The 14098-nt window shown below is 51.1% G+C and overlaps 1 protein-coding gene across 5 annotated transcripts in view; it reads right to left on the bottom strand.

Moving 5' to 3' along the window:
* Anxa6 (annexin A6) overlaps nt 1-14098 on the bottom strand; it is a 58347-nt gene that overhangs the window by 31184 nt on the left and 13065 nt on the right. For 4 of the 5 annotated variants that reach the window (XM_017802870.2, XM_017802871.2, XM_008851870.3 and 1 more), the window contains exons 3-7: nt 5769-5859; nt 3702-3796; nt 3161-3274; nt 1973-2063; nt 361-440 (exon numbers count right to left, since the gene is read on the bottom strand). In XM_017802870.2, coding sequence (XP_017658359.1) covers nt 361-440; nt 1973-2063; nt 3161-3274; nt 3702-3796; nt 5769-5859 — 471 coding nt within the window. Of the gene's footprint in view, nt 1-360; nt 441-1972; nt 2064-3160; nt 3275-3701; nt 3797-5768; nt 5860-7468; nt 7580-14098 lie in introns of those variants that run through there. The other variant, XM_029555414.1, reaches the window with a different exon arrangement.

Here is a 14098-nt window from a genome sequence, read left to right as displayed (position 1 = left end):
AGTGGATTAAAAGTGTGTGCTACCACTTTTGGCTTCATTGTTTTGTTTTTTTGAGATCTCATGTAGGCTATGAGTGAGGCGTGCAAGTCTCCTCAGGTCACAAGTCTGTGCAAAGCAGGGTGTGGGCATGAAGATGGACTGATGGACAGATGGACAGAGCCTAGGATCTGCCTACACCCAGGAGAGCCAGAGGGGCCTCTAGGCTCCAGAGAATAAAGCATAGAGGGTGGGCAGGAAGGGAGGTGCAGCCAAGAGGAGGCCCTTCCACCAAGCACCACTCCTGTGTGAGGGGCAGGGAATGGAGTCTGTGGTCCACAGTGGGAGAGCTGTAGGAAGGGCCTGGACTGCCCATGGACCAACCTGGAGCAGCACGATCAGCATCTTCTGGAAGTGGCCAGAAGTGTCTCCAATGATGTCAGACTCCAGGTCCCGCTCATAGGCTGTAGGAAGAACACAGGCTGTAGTCTCATCCTCAGCCTTCTGGGATAGAAGTTGCTTGCTGTTCCCAAATGATTAGCTATTGTTACAAAGCCCCATCCTGTCTGCATGGCCGCTGTGGCAGGAGATGCAGGTGTCTATTCTCAGCGGCTGGTGCTGTGACACAATCCTCTGCTTCTGCACCAGCCCACTGCATCATCACCCCTCATGTGAACAGCAGCTACAAGCTTTCAGAAGGTTCTCCCAGCTATAATGACAAAAGTGGCTGTCACAAGGCCCATTCTGATTGCAACATCCCCTACTTTCCCTTGGATTCAGAGTGAAACATCTCCTGTCTCTTGGCTACAAAGGCCCTGTGTGATGCTGCCCTGTCCTCTACCTCTCCAGCCTCACCAGGGCTACCTGGCTTACTTCTGCCTCGGGGATGTGGTACTGGCTGGTCCTTCTGACAGAAGGAACATCTCTTCACTCTCTATACAACCAGCTCCCCATTTTCTCCAAGTCAGGTGTTCTGTGACTACCTGCCTGACATAGGTCCTGTTTTGGGAAAGTCTTGTTCATTTCCTTTATCAAATCTGACCACTGTGTGTCTCAGTCATGTTTCTCTTAAACCCACTATTATCTCATGAGTCTACAGGGTCTAGGCAGGAAGGAATACACTGTTTTCCCCTATTGCCGTATCCTGAGAACTGCACACTACCCAGCATAGACTGGGTACTTTCTGAATAGATGGATGGATGGATGGTGAGTGGGTGGATGAATGGATGTATTGATAGGTGGGTGGACGGATGAATGAGTGGATAGATGGATGAATGGGTAAGTTGATGAATGGATGGATGGCTAGAAGGTAGGTGGATTGATGAATGATGGATGGAGGATGGGTAGATGGATGAATAGATAGGTGGACAGATGAATGAACAGGCTAATGCATGAATGGATAGATGGATGGAAGGTAGATGGATGGATGGTAGGTGAATGGAGGATGGATGGATGGATGGATGGATGGATGGATGGATGGATGGATAGTGGACAGGCAGGTAGATGAACAGACAGAGGGATGAATGGATAGGCTGATGGATGGATGACTAAATGGATTGATGGATGGATGAATGGACTGGTTAATGAATGGATGGATGGGTAGATGGATGGAAGGTAGGTGGATGGATGGTAGACGAATGGAGGATGGATGATGGATGGATGGATGGATGGATGGACAGGTAGGTAGATGGATGAGCAGATGGATGGATAAATGGATAGGCTGATGGATGAATGGGTAGATGGATGGAAGGTAGGTGGATGGATGGTAGACGAATGGAGGATGGATGGATGGATGGGTGGGTGGGTGGGCAGGTAGATGGGTGGATGGATGGGTGGATAGATGGGTGGTGGACAGGTGGATAGATGATAGATTGGTGGGTGGATAGTGAATAGATGGGCAGATGGATGGAAGGGTGGACAGAGTCAGAGGGAACTTGGGTGGCTAGTCTTGGTATCCCCACCCTTGTACGCCAAGAGGTCTCCCAGTCCATCTCACCATCTTTATATGCGGCCACTAGCTGGTGGATCTGCTCATTGGTCCGGGAAGCCAAGATCTCAACGAGGCATTTCTCATCTGTGCCGACGCCCTGCAAGAGAGAGTAACTTGTGGGTGGGGCAGGATGGTCCCTATCTCGAGGGAACCCTGGTTTTTAAATGAGTGTCAGGGATTTGAACTCAAGTCCTCATGCTTGCGAAGCAAGCACCTACCCAATAAGCCGTGCCCACCTCCCATCTTATAAAAGTATTTAACTTTTTATTTAATGTATATGAGTGTTTTGCCTACATGTATGTAAGCATACCACATGCATGCAGTGCCTCAGAGGCCAGAAAGCATCGGGTTCCCTGGAACTGGAATATTGGAGTTATGCACAGTTGTTAGCTGCCATGCAGGAAACTGACCTGGGGTCCTTTGGTAGAGCAGCAAGTGCTCTTAACTGCTGAGCCGTCTCTCCGGTCCCCGGCTGCTCCCCAGCCCCTGCTGCCTTTTTTTTCTTTTAGGTAACTCAGGCCATGGCCTTGAACTTACCATCCTCTGGCCTTCCCTCCCATGTTGGGATTACAGGCCTGTACCACCAGGGCATCGACCCCTTCTACCTAGAAGCGCAGCTCTGCCTGAACCAGGTGAAACCCTGCTTGACCCTCAGCACTCGCATGTGCTGAAGCCTCTGCAGGTTTGGGGCTCAGCTTGGCCTGTTCAAGCCCAGGGCTTGGCCTTGCTGACTTTTCTACTGTGCCCTCGGCCTCTGGTGTGTCGGATACCATTGGTCTCCATGTCTTTTCAGGACTGTACTGCCTGGTGTGGGGATCAGGACCAAGGGTCTCTTTCATGAGTCTGCTTTTCCCTGACATCTGTCTACATCTGTCAAGCTGGCGAATAATGGGAGCCCCTCTAGGACAAGCTGCTTCTTGAAGCAGAATACAGCCACTGGGGGTGTGGTGCTTTTTTATTTTATTTTGTTTCCTTTTATGTGTGTGAGTATACTGCCTGCATGCATGTGAAAGCGCCCGTGTCATGCAATGCCCAGGGAGGTCAGAAGAGGGCGTCAGATCCCCTGGAACTGGAGTACTGAATGGTTGTTGGTCCCATGTGGGTGTTGGGAACCAAACCTGGGTTCTCTGCAGGAGCATCAGTGCTCTAACCGCTGAGCCATCCCTCTACCGCCCCCACACCTCTGCTTCTTACCGAGATGGCGTCTTTGATTTCCTTGGCATCGCAGTAGGCAAGTGGCCTCATCAGGTTCACGATCAGCCGTTCAAACTTCCCCGTTAGCTCATACTTCAAGTCTGCGATGAGGTCCTGGGGGTGGCAGAGCCCCAGGATGGGGAGAAGGGATAAGTGAGTACTGTCTCTGCCAGGCCCTCTTGGTCACCTTGCTGAATGAATCCCGCTCTTGGAAGGACACTACCATCACTCCTTAGAAAAGGCCCTCGAGACTTCACACAGCTACAAGTAAGCCATGCAGGTTCATCCGAGTCCACAGCACTACCCTCCCCCATCACTGTCTGTCTTCCTTTCTGTGAGTCTCTCTCAGGCCCTGGGAGTGCACAGAGTGGCCATCATGTAGGTCTACTTCTTTGATGTGGTCTTAGCAAACGAGCACCCAGAGGAAGAACAGCAGAGCCAGTATGTAGGCAGAGCTGGAGCAGGATTGGGAAGGATCCTGAATGATGTCAGGGGGAGTGACAGCCCCCACCCCAGCCCAACGTCCAGCCGCCCTGCGTACTTTGCCGTAGAGGGACTTGTAGCTCTGGCAGATCTCCTGCCTCTGTCTGTTGCTTCGGGAGGTGATCAGCTCCAGGATGGACTCTTTGTCACTGCCTGTAACACGGAGGACACTGTTGTTGGTGACAAGGCAAGTCAGACCTTCGGGGCAGACATCTGTGCCAGTGTCTCCAAAATCTCCTCTCCTTTATTTTCAGCTTATACTTTATGATGTAAGTGGAACCTGCCCAGAGGCATTTCTGTCCATCCACTGTAAATGGAGCATGTACTCCTAAAATAAGCATTCTCAGGAATGGGCCCACCTGTAGGTGAACACACATAGGCCCCCTGAATAAAATCCCCACGCTGCTTCTGTTTGGGGAGAGCATTCCTTTGGGAATGACTCTTGCCTAATGCAGGTAACAAAACTTCCTCTGTTCCTTTGTCTCAGCTGTGTTTACTCTGACTTTGACTTTGTACTCATCAAGACACAAGCTCATTGTGTTTAGTTACACTGTCACCTACCCAGTCTGCCTCCGGGAAGCCCCCAATGCCTGCTTCCTCACCCAGCCAGAGGCCTTGTAGCTCCTGCAGCTATGGGCAGGAGCCTTCTGCTCCCAACAAGGAGGTAGGCGACAGGTAAGAGTCTACAGGGACCTACAAAGTCCCCGCTGTGATTGGTCATGGCACCCACAACATGTAAGCTCAGAGGGTCCCCAATCCAGCTCCCTATGGCACAAGTACAGAAACCTAGGCACAGAGACAGATGAAGACTTGCCTATAGCCTCACAATGCACTTGACTTAGAAAACCCAGATGTCTAACCCAGCATAGTGTCCTTCCAATCTCAAAGAAGCAAAGGCTGTGTAAGCATAACTTCAGGGCAGGGGCCAGGCATGGTAGCACACGCCTTTAATCCCAGCACTTGAGAGGCAGAGGCAGGTAGATCTCTGTGAGGTCGAGACAGGCCTGGTTTATACAGCAAGTTCCAGGCCAGCTGGGAGACCTGTCTCTCACCCACCTCCCCCAGCCGGGCCCAAGAAACTCAGGGCAGTGGTTACCCTGAGGAATGTTAGGAGTCATCACCAGGGCACTGACAGACCACAGTGCTCAGCTACATTATCAGGCCTGTTCCCTAAGTCCCGTGGTAGGTCTGTGTGTGGGATTCTGCTATATCTCTTTAGTAGTTTAACATTATTTTATTGTAAAATTATGGAAAATATTTCACAGACCTCAGAAGTATATCACGTCCTAGCATGTGTGAGGTCCTGGGGCCAATCCCTAGCAACTGGGAAGGAAACAAAACTACATTGCACCATCTCAGCACCCTTCCCCCACCCCCTCCCACAGCTGCTGTGCAGCTGCGCCCCTGGAAAGGAGACATTCCCTCAAGGAGGAGGGAGGCTTCTTCCCTCAGGAAGTTCATAAAATGAACCTAGCTCAATGCTCAGAAAGCTCATGAAATTTAGCAGGCTCAGAAAACTCAAAAAGGGGAGCTGGAGAGATGGCTCAGAGGTTAAGAGCACTGGCTGTTCTCAGAGGACCAAGGTTTGGTTCTCAGCACCCACATGGCAGCTACCACCTATAACTCCAGTTCCAGGTGATTCATCACTCTCTTCTGGCCCCCATGGGTACTGTACACATGCTGGTGAACTTATATATATGTAGGCAAAACACTCATACACGTAAAACAACAACAATAATAAGAGAAAACTCAGAAAGATACAAGAATCACAAGGCCCCTCCCCAAGGTTATAAAAGCAGTAACACTTGCAAGTTGGGCGGGGCTTCAGACATGTAGCTTTCCTGAGTCATCATATATGCTAGGGTAGGCTTTTTGGTGATGCAGTTGTTTGGGGGGGGGGTCTCCTATGCTCCTGTAAGTAACCCCAATAAACTAACTGGTTCACCAAACTGGACTTGGGTAGAATCAGTTTTGTGGTCTGTCACTGGTTCCCTACCTGTCACTCATATCTCCCTAGAAAGGTCATGGAATAATAACAAAGGCTCTGGGATAGACTCCAAATGGTACCAGCAAGCTCCCATCTACCGTCCTCCCTGAAGGATCCACTCATGGGGCTGATACCCACCAAAGCCCTTCATGGCTGTGTACAGAGCCTCAGCATCCTGATTGGAATCAAAGTCTGGGAAGTCATGGATGGAGCCCCGGTACTTGGCATTCTGTGGAGAGAAAGGCAGTTGGTGAGAGATGACCTTAGGCTCAGACAGGAAAGACCAATAGCACTGGTACAGGCTGAGCTCCGTTCCCTAGAAAATCTAAATGCTGGTCACCCGGGAAAGGGTGTGGCTGACTCTTTAGAACTGCCTGCTGCAGCCAGTTCAAAGGACAGTGCCGCTTCCCCAAGGCGGGTGGGGAGGGATGGGGCTGACCAAGAAGGTTCACAGCCCCACACCACCTGCCACCTCCTGGAGAACTTTAAGTCTGGCTAGGGGCTGGAGAGATGGCTTAGGAGTTAAGAGTACTGCCTTCTCTTGCAGAAGACCCAAGCTCAGTTCCCAGCACACACATGGCAGCTAACAACTCAGTACCTCCAGTTCCAGGGGATCCAAAGTTCTCTTCTGACATTCACAAGGATTGAATGCACATGTTGCACATACATTCATGCAGACAAAAATTAATACACATAAAAATAAATAAATAAACAATTAAAAAACCAGAAGCTCCAGGACCATTTCAGACAGGAAGCCACACAGGCCCTCTTCCCTGATCCCTTCCATCCTCAAGCTCCACAAACCTCACAGCTGCCAGCTACTCAGAGGGAGGCCTTGGGCCCAGGGGACCCAGAGCTACTTTCAGGTTCAATGCCAAGACAAGTGCTGGTCCTGGGAGCCCAGTAAACTGAGCTGTGAACTGGCATCTAAGGACAGGCTGGCAGAGTCCTTGCAGGCTAGGAGAAGAGGGCAGGGAGCCAGGAGACCTCAGACATCCAATCTAAACCTGAATGCACAATGAGTTGCTTCAGAGAGGAGTCAGATGTGGGTCAGCCACATGGCACAGAGAAGTGCAGGGTCCAGGAAAGCCTGGTATACCAGAGACTGTCACTGGGCACACAGCACTTTCATCTGTGCTACTACCAGGGGCTGAAGATGCAGGAAGAAAGATCTATTCCTTGTCTTTCGTGAGCCCCCAGCTCAATGGCAGAGATGAGCTCACATTACAATAAATGGTTGTGATAAACACCTTAGGTAAGAAGCAAGGTAACAGAAAACAACCAAACCCAATACTAGCTATAAAAATAAATCAGAAAAGACTCTGTGGACAGAGTTGTTGGGGGCAGAAGAGCCCACTCTGTGCCTTCAAAGAGTGAGGCTTGGACAAGCTCGCCTCAGTCCCCAGTGGCTGCACCTGGGACCCAGCCAGGCATCTGTCTGCCCTCTGTCTTCGGTCACAGAAGCTGACTCCTCCAAGGCATGCATGCGTGGGCACAGGGCTGCTATTTAAAGTTCTCCCAGGGCAGGTGATCAGAAAGGGACACAGCCTTCTTCCCGCCACCCCTGAATCCCCTGCTATCTGATCTCACCCCTGGGCAGAGAAAGAAAGTGTAACAGGCCAAATACTAGGCCAGAACACATGCAAGGGACAGTGCATGCTGGCCCTGTCTCCACCTAGACTCCCTCTGTCTCTCTTCAGACCTCCTAGAGCCTGTGACATTTGTGAGGACAGTGCCACCCTGGATAGACAGTCTGATCCAGGGACCCGAGGGCCAGTGCCCGTCTGTGCACTCACACCTCAGAGACTGAACAAGGGAAGCCTTCGAGTCCTCATTACCAGAATCAGGCAGCTGATGTCCTGCTGGAATTTTACTTCCAACCCTTCAGTGTTTCCCTCTCAATACTCTGGCGCAGCAATGTCAGAAAATATGAATTTCCATTATTGATTCTAGGATAGAGGAAAAACAAGAGGCTAACGGGAAAACTATCTGCTTTGTAAAGAGTCTTAAAGACCTATAGTCTAGCTTGCCTCTTGATCCTTTGTTTTTTGTTTGTTTTTGATTCTTTGGGCGGGGGGAGGGTCAGGGTCTCATGTAGCCCAGGCTAGTCTTGAACTTACTATGTAGCCAAGGCTGACCTTGAACTCCTGATCCACCTGTCAAGTACTAGCATTACAGGTGTGTGCCACCATGCCTGGCTTTTTGGTTCTTGGCTCCCTGCAAGACAGGGACGATGTCATGAGTAAGACACAACTAAACACAGGAATAACTGGATCCCCACACCTAGCATGAGCTTGGCAACAGAAACCAGAGAGGGCTCATTAACTGAGATGGATGAACGAATGACGTCACTCCCTTCTGAGGTGGGGGATGCTGAGGAGGAAGGCAGGTGGGGTGAGGGTACAATTTGACTCCTTCCTAGCACGGATTCCTAGTAGCACTTGCTGGGCACTGGAGATGCTGGTACCAGTGTTAGAGTGTCCAGTTTTGAAAGGTCCTCTTACGGGCCAGGTCCTCTAGGGTCTGTCTGGACCCTTTGTAGGCAGCTGTTGCTATGACCCCTGATGCTTTTCTCGCCACTGTTCTGAGCCTACCTGTCTATCACCTCTCTAGTTCAGCCTCTTGCCCATCTTCCCAGGGCTCACTTGGAGGAGGAGGGCAGAACACCTTGGGATCCTAAAGACCCACATAAGAGAGGGCAGGTGACATGACCATCTGTACATCAGAGAGGGCAGGTGACACGACCATCTGTACATCAGAGAGGGCAGGTGACACGAACACCAGAGGCCTGGCTGGGAAGGGGATGAATGGCACCTACACCAGACCAAGTTTTCTCCCTCCCTGCCACATACCATTAAGATTTGGGAGGTCCGAAGGGAAGGGACAAACATCACATAGCCTATGGCTTCTTACCTGCCAGGGATGCCCACCTGTCTCTGTCCCCGTGAGGACTAAGCATCTAAGTTACTGGACTGCGCCACCCGCCTCCCTTGTCAGGACAGATCCTTTCAGGGAGACCTGCTTCCTCTCTGTGACTACCTTCCAAGGCTAAACACAGACACCAATGCTCCCCCTCTGCTGGATCCCAAGTGCTTTCTCACACAGGTTCTTGTTTCCAGGGAAACTAGAGCCACCCACCCAAACATCTCCATTCATCAGTCTATGCCAACCACCAACCTACCCATCTGTCTATTAATGCCACCGTCCTCCAGCCATCCATTCATCCATCCCTCTGTCCATGTGTCTGTCCATCTACCAATCCACCCATCTACCAAGCCACCCATCCATCCATCCATTCATCCATCTGTCCACCCTCTACATATCCATCTATCCATAGTTACACATCTGTTCCTCTGTTTATCTACCTGTCATCCATCCATCCATCCATCCATCCATCCATCCATCCATCCATCCATCCACCCATCCACCCATCCGCCCATCCATCCATCCATCCATCCATCCATCCATCCATCCATCCATCCATCCATCCATCCATCCATCCATCCATCCATCCATCCATCCATCCATCCATCCATCCATCCATCCATCCATCCATCCATCCATCCATCCATCCATCCATCCATCCATCCATCCATCCATCCATCCATCCATCCATCCATCCATCCATCCATCCATCCATCCATCCATCCATCCATCCATCCATCCATCCATCCATCCATCCATCCATCCATCCATCCATCCATCCATCCATCCATCCATCCATCCATCCATATCCATCCAAGCCACACTCACTGAGACTCTACTGAGTGCTGGGTTCAGGCAGTTCTAAGAACTCGCAGTCACACAGGGAGATGCAGAGCAACTGCAGCCACATATGGTCTGCTAAGTGCAGCACGGGGGCAGAGAAGAAAGTGAAGGAAGCACTGTGAAGGGAGGGGCTGCACCTATCTTGCTCACTGATGTATTTCCAGGCCACAGCTCAGGACCTGGAACATCTAGACATGCCCTTGGTATTTGTTTCCTAAATAGATGTGTAATCTCATGCTGGGTAGATCAGACTTGACTTTCTGGACATGACGTCAGAGTTCCTATGAGTTCTACGGGATGAGCAACGGCTGCCCCCACCCAGGGGCTACGGGGGTTGTGGTGGTAAAGTATCCCACATGGGAAACTTGGCAGAGGCCTGGGGAGCAGTGAGGAACACTGAGAGAGTAAGCCCAGATTCTACAGTGCTTAGGAGCCAGGCCCAGAGTCTGTAAGCTCATGTGTGAGGACAGAGGCTGCGTGGGGATGCTCTGGAGCAGGATGCAGAAGATGGGGCTGTGAGCTTGCTGAGGGCCTGTGGTCCTGCTCGGCTGCCCTGGGCGTGCCTCCTGTCAGGACCTGGGTAAAGCAAGGCTCTGGCACCCAGCATCACTGTCCCGTCCATTAAACAGGACTGATTCTCACGACACTATTCCCAACATTTGACATTTTTTCACCAGGCTCAACCATGTAACCTGTCTTCTGTGTAGGTTCAAAGCAGTCAAGAAGCAGCAGGTTTCAGACTTCTGTCTTTCACAAGGTTGACATGTAGCAGTGTTTCAGTTATTTGCCTTGTTGCTGTGATAAAATACCCTGACAAAAGCAACTTAAGGGAGAAAGGGTTTATTTGAGCTCACAGTTCAAGGGCACAGTCCCTCATGGTGGGGAAGTTGGTGGGGGGGCAGCTGGTTGCACTGCATCCACAGTCAACAAAAAGAGAGATGAATAGGCCGGGCGTGGTGGACCATGCCTTTAATCCTAGCACTCAGGAGGCAGAGGCAGGTAGGTCTCTGTGAGTTTGAGGCCAGCCTGGTCTACATAGTGAATTCCAGGTTGTCTCAAAAATACCAAAAACAAACAAACAAACAAACAAACAAAACCAAAAAAACACACAAAGAAAACTCCAGAGAGATGAATGCTTGTGCCCAGATCATGTTTTCCTTTTTATCCATCCCAGGACCCCAACCCAGGGAAGGGTGCCACCCAAAGTGGGCAAATTTTCCCACCTCAATTAACCGAATCAACTTACTCCCCCAGAGGCCTGTCTCACCAAGTTAACAATTGAGATTAAGCATCACAGGGGGTGTGTTGGTGGTGACAAGTGTCAAGACAGATTCTGAGACGGTTCCTGAAAGCTCACAGTCAAATGTCTAAGGTCTCTATGATCTTAGGTTCAAAAGCTGCCTGGAGGGCCTGGGAAGAGACAGAAGCGTCTTCCCAGGATGCAGGGCGGAAGACCAGGTCCAGACACCCTTCCCTCCCTACTGGGGCTCCTCTTCTGCCCCCTCCCTCCATGGACACTGTATGGCTTCCAGCAGTGTTTGAGGATGGGCTGAAGGTGACAGAAGACAGACAATGTGTACATTTCAGAAGGATGGCTAACGGCCCACACAGGCCTAACCAAAGCGTTCATGGAGAAGCAAGCTAAGGAGGCGCTAGCTCAGTCCTCCACAAAGCTCTCTGCACAAGGACAGCAAAGTCTTTTAAGTGCTTGCCTGCCCCATGATCCCAGATGCTCATGGCCACAGTCATTGTAAGTGAAGTGGGGCTTAGCCTGGGACATTAACACAGAGACACAGAGATAAATGATCCCTTAAACCACCCAATTCAAGCTCCCACAGGCCGTTAGCCCCAGGCCCACCCACTGTGGAAAGTCTGCATCTCTAAGTGTCACCTGTGCAGCTGCCTGGGTCACCTGTCATTGGCCTGTCACACCCCAGGCAGACAGAATTGGCTACAGGTACTGGAGATGGAGGGAGAGGGGAGAAAGGGCTTTCTACCCAGAAACACTCAGCAGGTGGTAAGCAGCCTGACCCAGGGGCTCCAGGGTGTGAGGCCCCACTCTATTCACTGCAGGTATGTGAGGCTACCACCCTAGACTGAGCAAGAGTTCAGCCAGTTGGACCTTGCAGCTGCCCGGGTCCCAGCAAGTGCACCTGCCCCCTCACCTGTTCATACAACCTTTTTAAAAATATCTTATTTTTTTTATGTGTATGTGTATATTGCCTGCATGTATATAAGTGCACCTGTGTTGTGCAATGCCCACAGAGGTCAGAAGAGAGAATCAGATTCCCCTGTAACTGGAGTTATGGACGGTTGTTAGTCTCCATGTGGGTGCTGGGAATCGAACCCAGGTCCTCTGCAAGAGCAGTCAGTGCTCTTAACCACTGAGCCATCTGTCCAGGCCCCTCCACACACATTTCTATGTTTATCATTGTACTCCAACCCAAACCTCACTACTAAACAGGCCACAGAGCCATACACTGCAGCCCTTCCGTGGCATTGCACTCCTTCTTTGTACCCTTGGGCCCCAAGTTCACCTCTTTGGAAGTTGATGGGGCGGGGGGTACAGGATCATGGGGGAAGGAACTGGGATGACTGGACTGCAGGAGAGTGAGCAGTGTGTCTGTAGGTGTGCACGCGTGCAGCTGGAGAGAGAGGACCATCACCTTCCTCACACTTCTCTAGCGTTTTTTTTTTTTTTTTAGGGGTGTCACTATGTAGCCCCAGCTGGCCTGGAACTCACTATAGATAAGCTGGCTTCAAACTCACAGAGAGCTGCCTGCCTCTGCCTCCTGAGTACTGGAATGAAAGGCCCGTGCCACCATGCCTGGCTCTACCCCTGTCTTCTGCAAGCTCCTCCCTCCCACAGCTGCTGCCTGCCAAGCACCCAGAATTGCTCTTCCTCCCCAAAACTGCACTGGATTCTTTCCCAGCTATGATCCACCCAGTCCTCCCAGAGCCTCCAAAATCCCCTTGTCTCCCAAAGCCTCCTAGCACGGGGGGGGGCACCTTTCTGCTGGCCCCAGACCTCCTTCATGCCCCATCAGAGCAAAGTGGTGCATGGGTATCTGACCTACTCCATGGGAGGAAAGACACCCCCCCAGGTCCAGCCACCCTGAGACTTGCTTGCATGGGGCTAATGGGCCCTGATTGAAAGCTCTGAACCCCAGGTCCTGGACCCACTGATCTTGCAGGCTGACCTGATTGCTTGAGTCATCCAGAATCCTGCAAGGCAAGTGCCTCCTAGCTCCTGCGGGAGCTTACACAGGAAAAGGGGAACAGCCAGAGCTCTGACTTGGACTTTTGCCCATAACCACAAACACGCTTCCTGGTCAGAGAGGCTTGAGGCAAAGCGTGCTCCTGGGGAGGCCAGGAGGGAGACCCCGCCAAGGCAAGGCTATTTTGAGAGCCTGTCTTGCATCATATAAACACTACTCTCTGCAAGCTGTAACTATCCCTGGTTCATGGCGTGTCAAGCCATGAAATGGATGATGTGCAGTTAGCACTGAGTTCAGCCATCTGGAAAAAAGACTGTTCTGTGAGAGTTCTGTTAGAGCAAAAGGGGTCCCTCAGTTTAGTCTCCCCTTCTAACACTATGCTTGCAGTGACCACACCTCGTCCTGTAAGGCCAGCCAACTGGGACCTCTCTTAGGCAAACCCTGACCAAAGGGACCCTTACTCCAACAGTCACACAAAAGTAAATGCTCCATTTGGACTCAAATTCTATGCCCCACCAGGATGGTCACACAGCTTGACAGCTTGATGGTCACACAGCTTGGTGGTCACACAGCTTGACAGCTTGATGGTCACACAGCTTCCCTCCTTCCTTCCTGGACACTAGTGACCTCATTCATTGTTCACTCGCTCTCTTGAGATCTTTCTCTATCCTTCCTGCCTTCCCTCCTTCCTTCCTGCCTTCCTTCCTTCCCTCCCTCCCTCCTTCCTTCCTGCCTTCCTTCCATCCTGCCTTCCATCCCTCCCTCTCTCCCTCCCTCCCCCTCTCTCCCTCCCCATCTCTCCCTCCCTCTCTCTCCCTTCCTTCCTCTTTTTTGTCTGCCTAGCTGCCCATTTCCCTTCCTGAGGAATGATTCTTGAGCTATGTAGTTCAGCTGGGTCCAATTTAATGTTCTGTTCCAAAAGGCATGCTACCTAGGCCAGCCAATGAAGGCAAAACCTGGAATCATGGGATGATTTCCCTCTGGTCTATGAAGGCAGGAGAATGGAATCTGGAGCTGCAGGTGATGACCACGCCAGGTAGGGAAGAACTGCCCAAGAATGACACAATCTAGAAAAAGCTGCTCACAGAAGCACAACCCTGACTCTATCATTTGGGCTCCTGGATTCAACCAGTCCTGCAGACCTCCGCTTCCTAGTCTGTAAGCCCATCCTAGTCCTAGGAGCCAGTTCACAACCTTTTGTGCTCGGGGTATTGTATATCATCATTGGTGACTTGCATATGAAAAGCTATGACTTTAGAACTGTTCTTTCTGGACTAAAGAAACTAGGGGCTAACTGAAGTACCAGGGTTAACCGAAGGTACCAGAGGTTAGCAGAACATACCAGGGGTTATCTAAAGGTGCCAGAGTATCAGAGGCTATCTAAAGGTACCAGGGGTTATCTGAAGGTACCAGGGGTCAGTTGAAGGGACCAGATGATAGCTCAAGGTACCAGGGATTATCTGAAGGCACTATAGGTTTCTC

The sequence above is a fragment of the Nannospalax galili genome, unplaced genomic scaffold (genome assembly GCF_000622305.1).
Source record: "Nannospalax galili isolate Female #2095 unplaced genomic scaffold, S.galili_v1.0 scaffold706, whole genome shotgun sequence".
Lineage (NCBI taxonomy): Eukaryota > Metazoa > Chordata > Mammalia > Rodentia > Spalacidae > Nannospalax > Nannospalax galili.
Note: the sequence above shows the minus strand (reverse complement) of the source record. Positions and strands in the feature narration are given on the sequence as shown.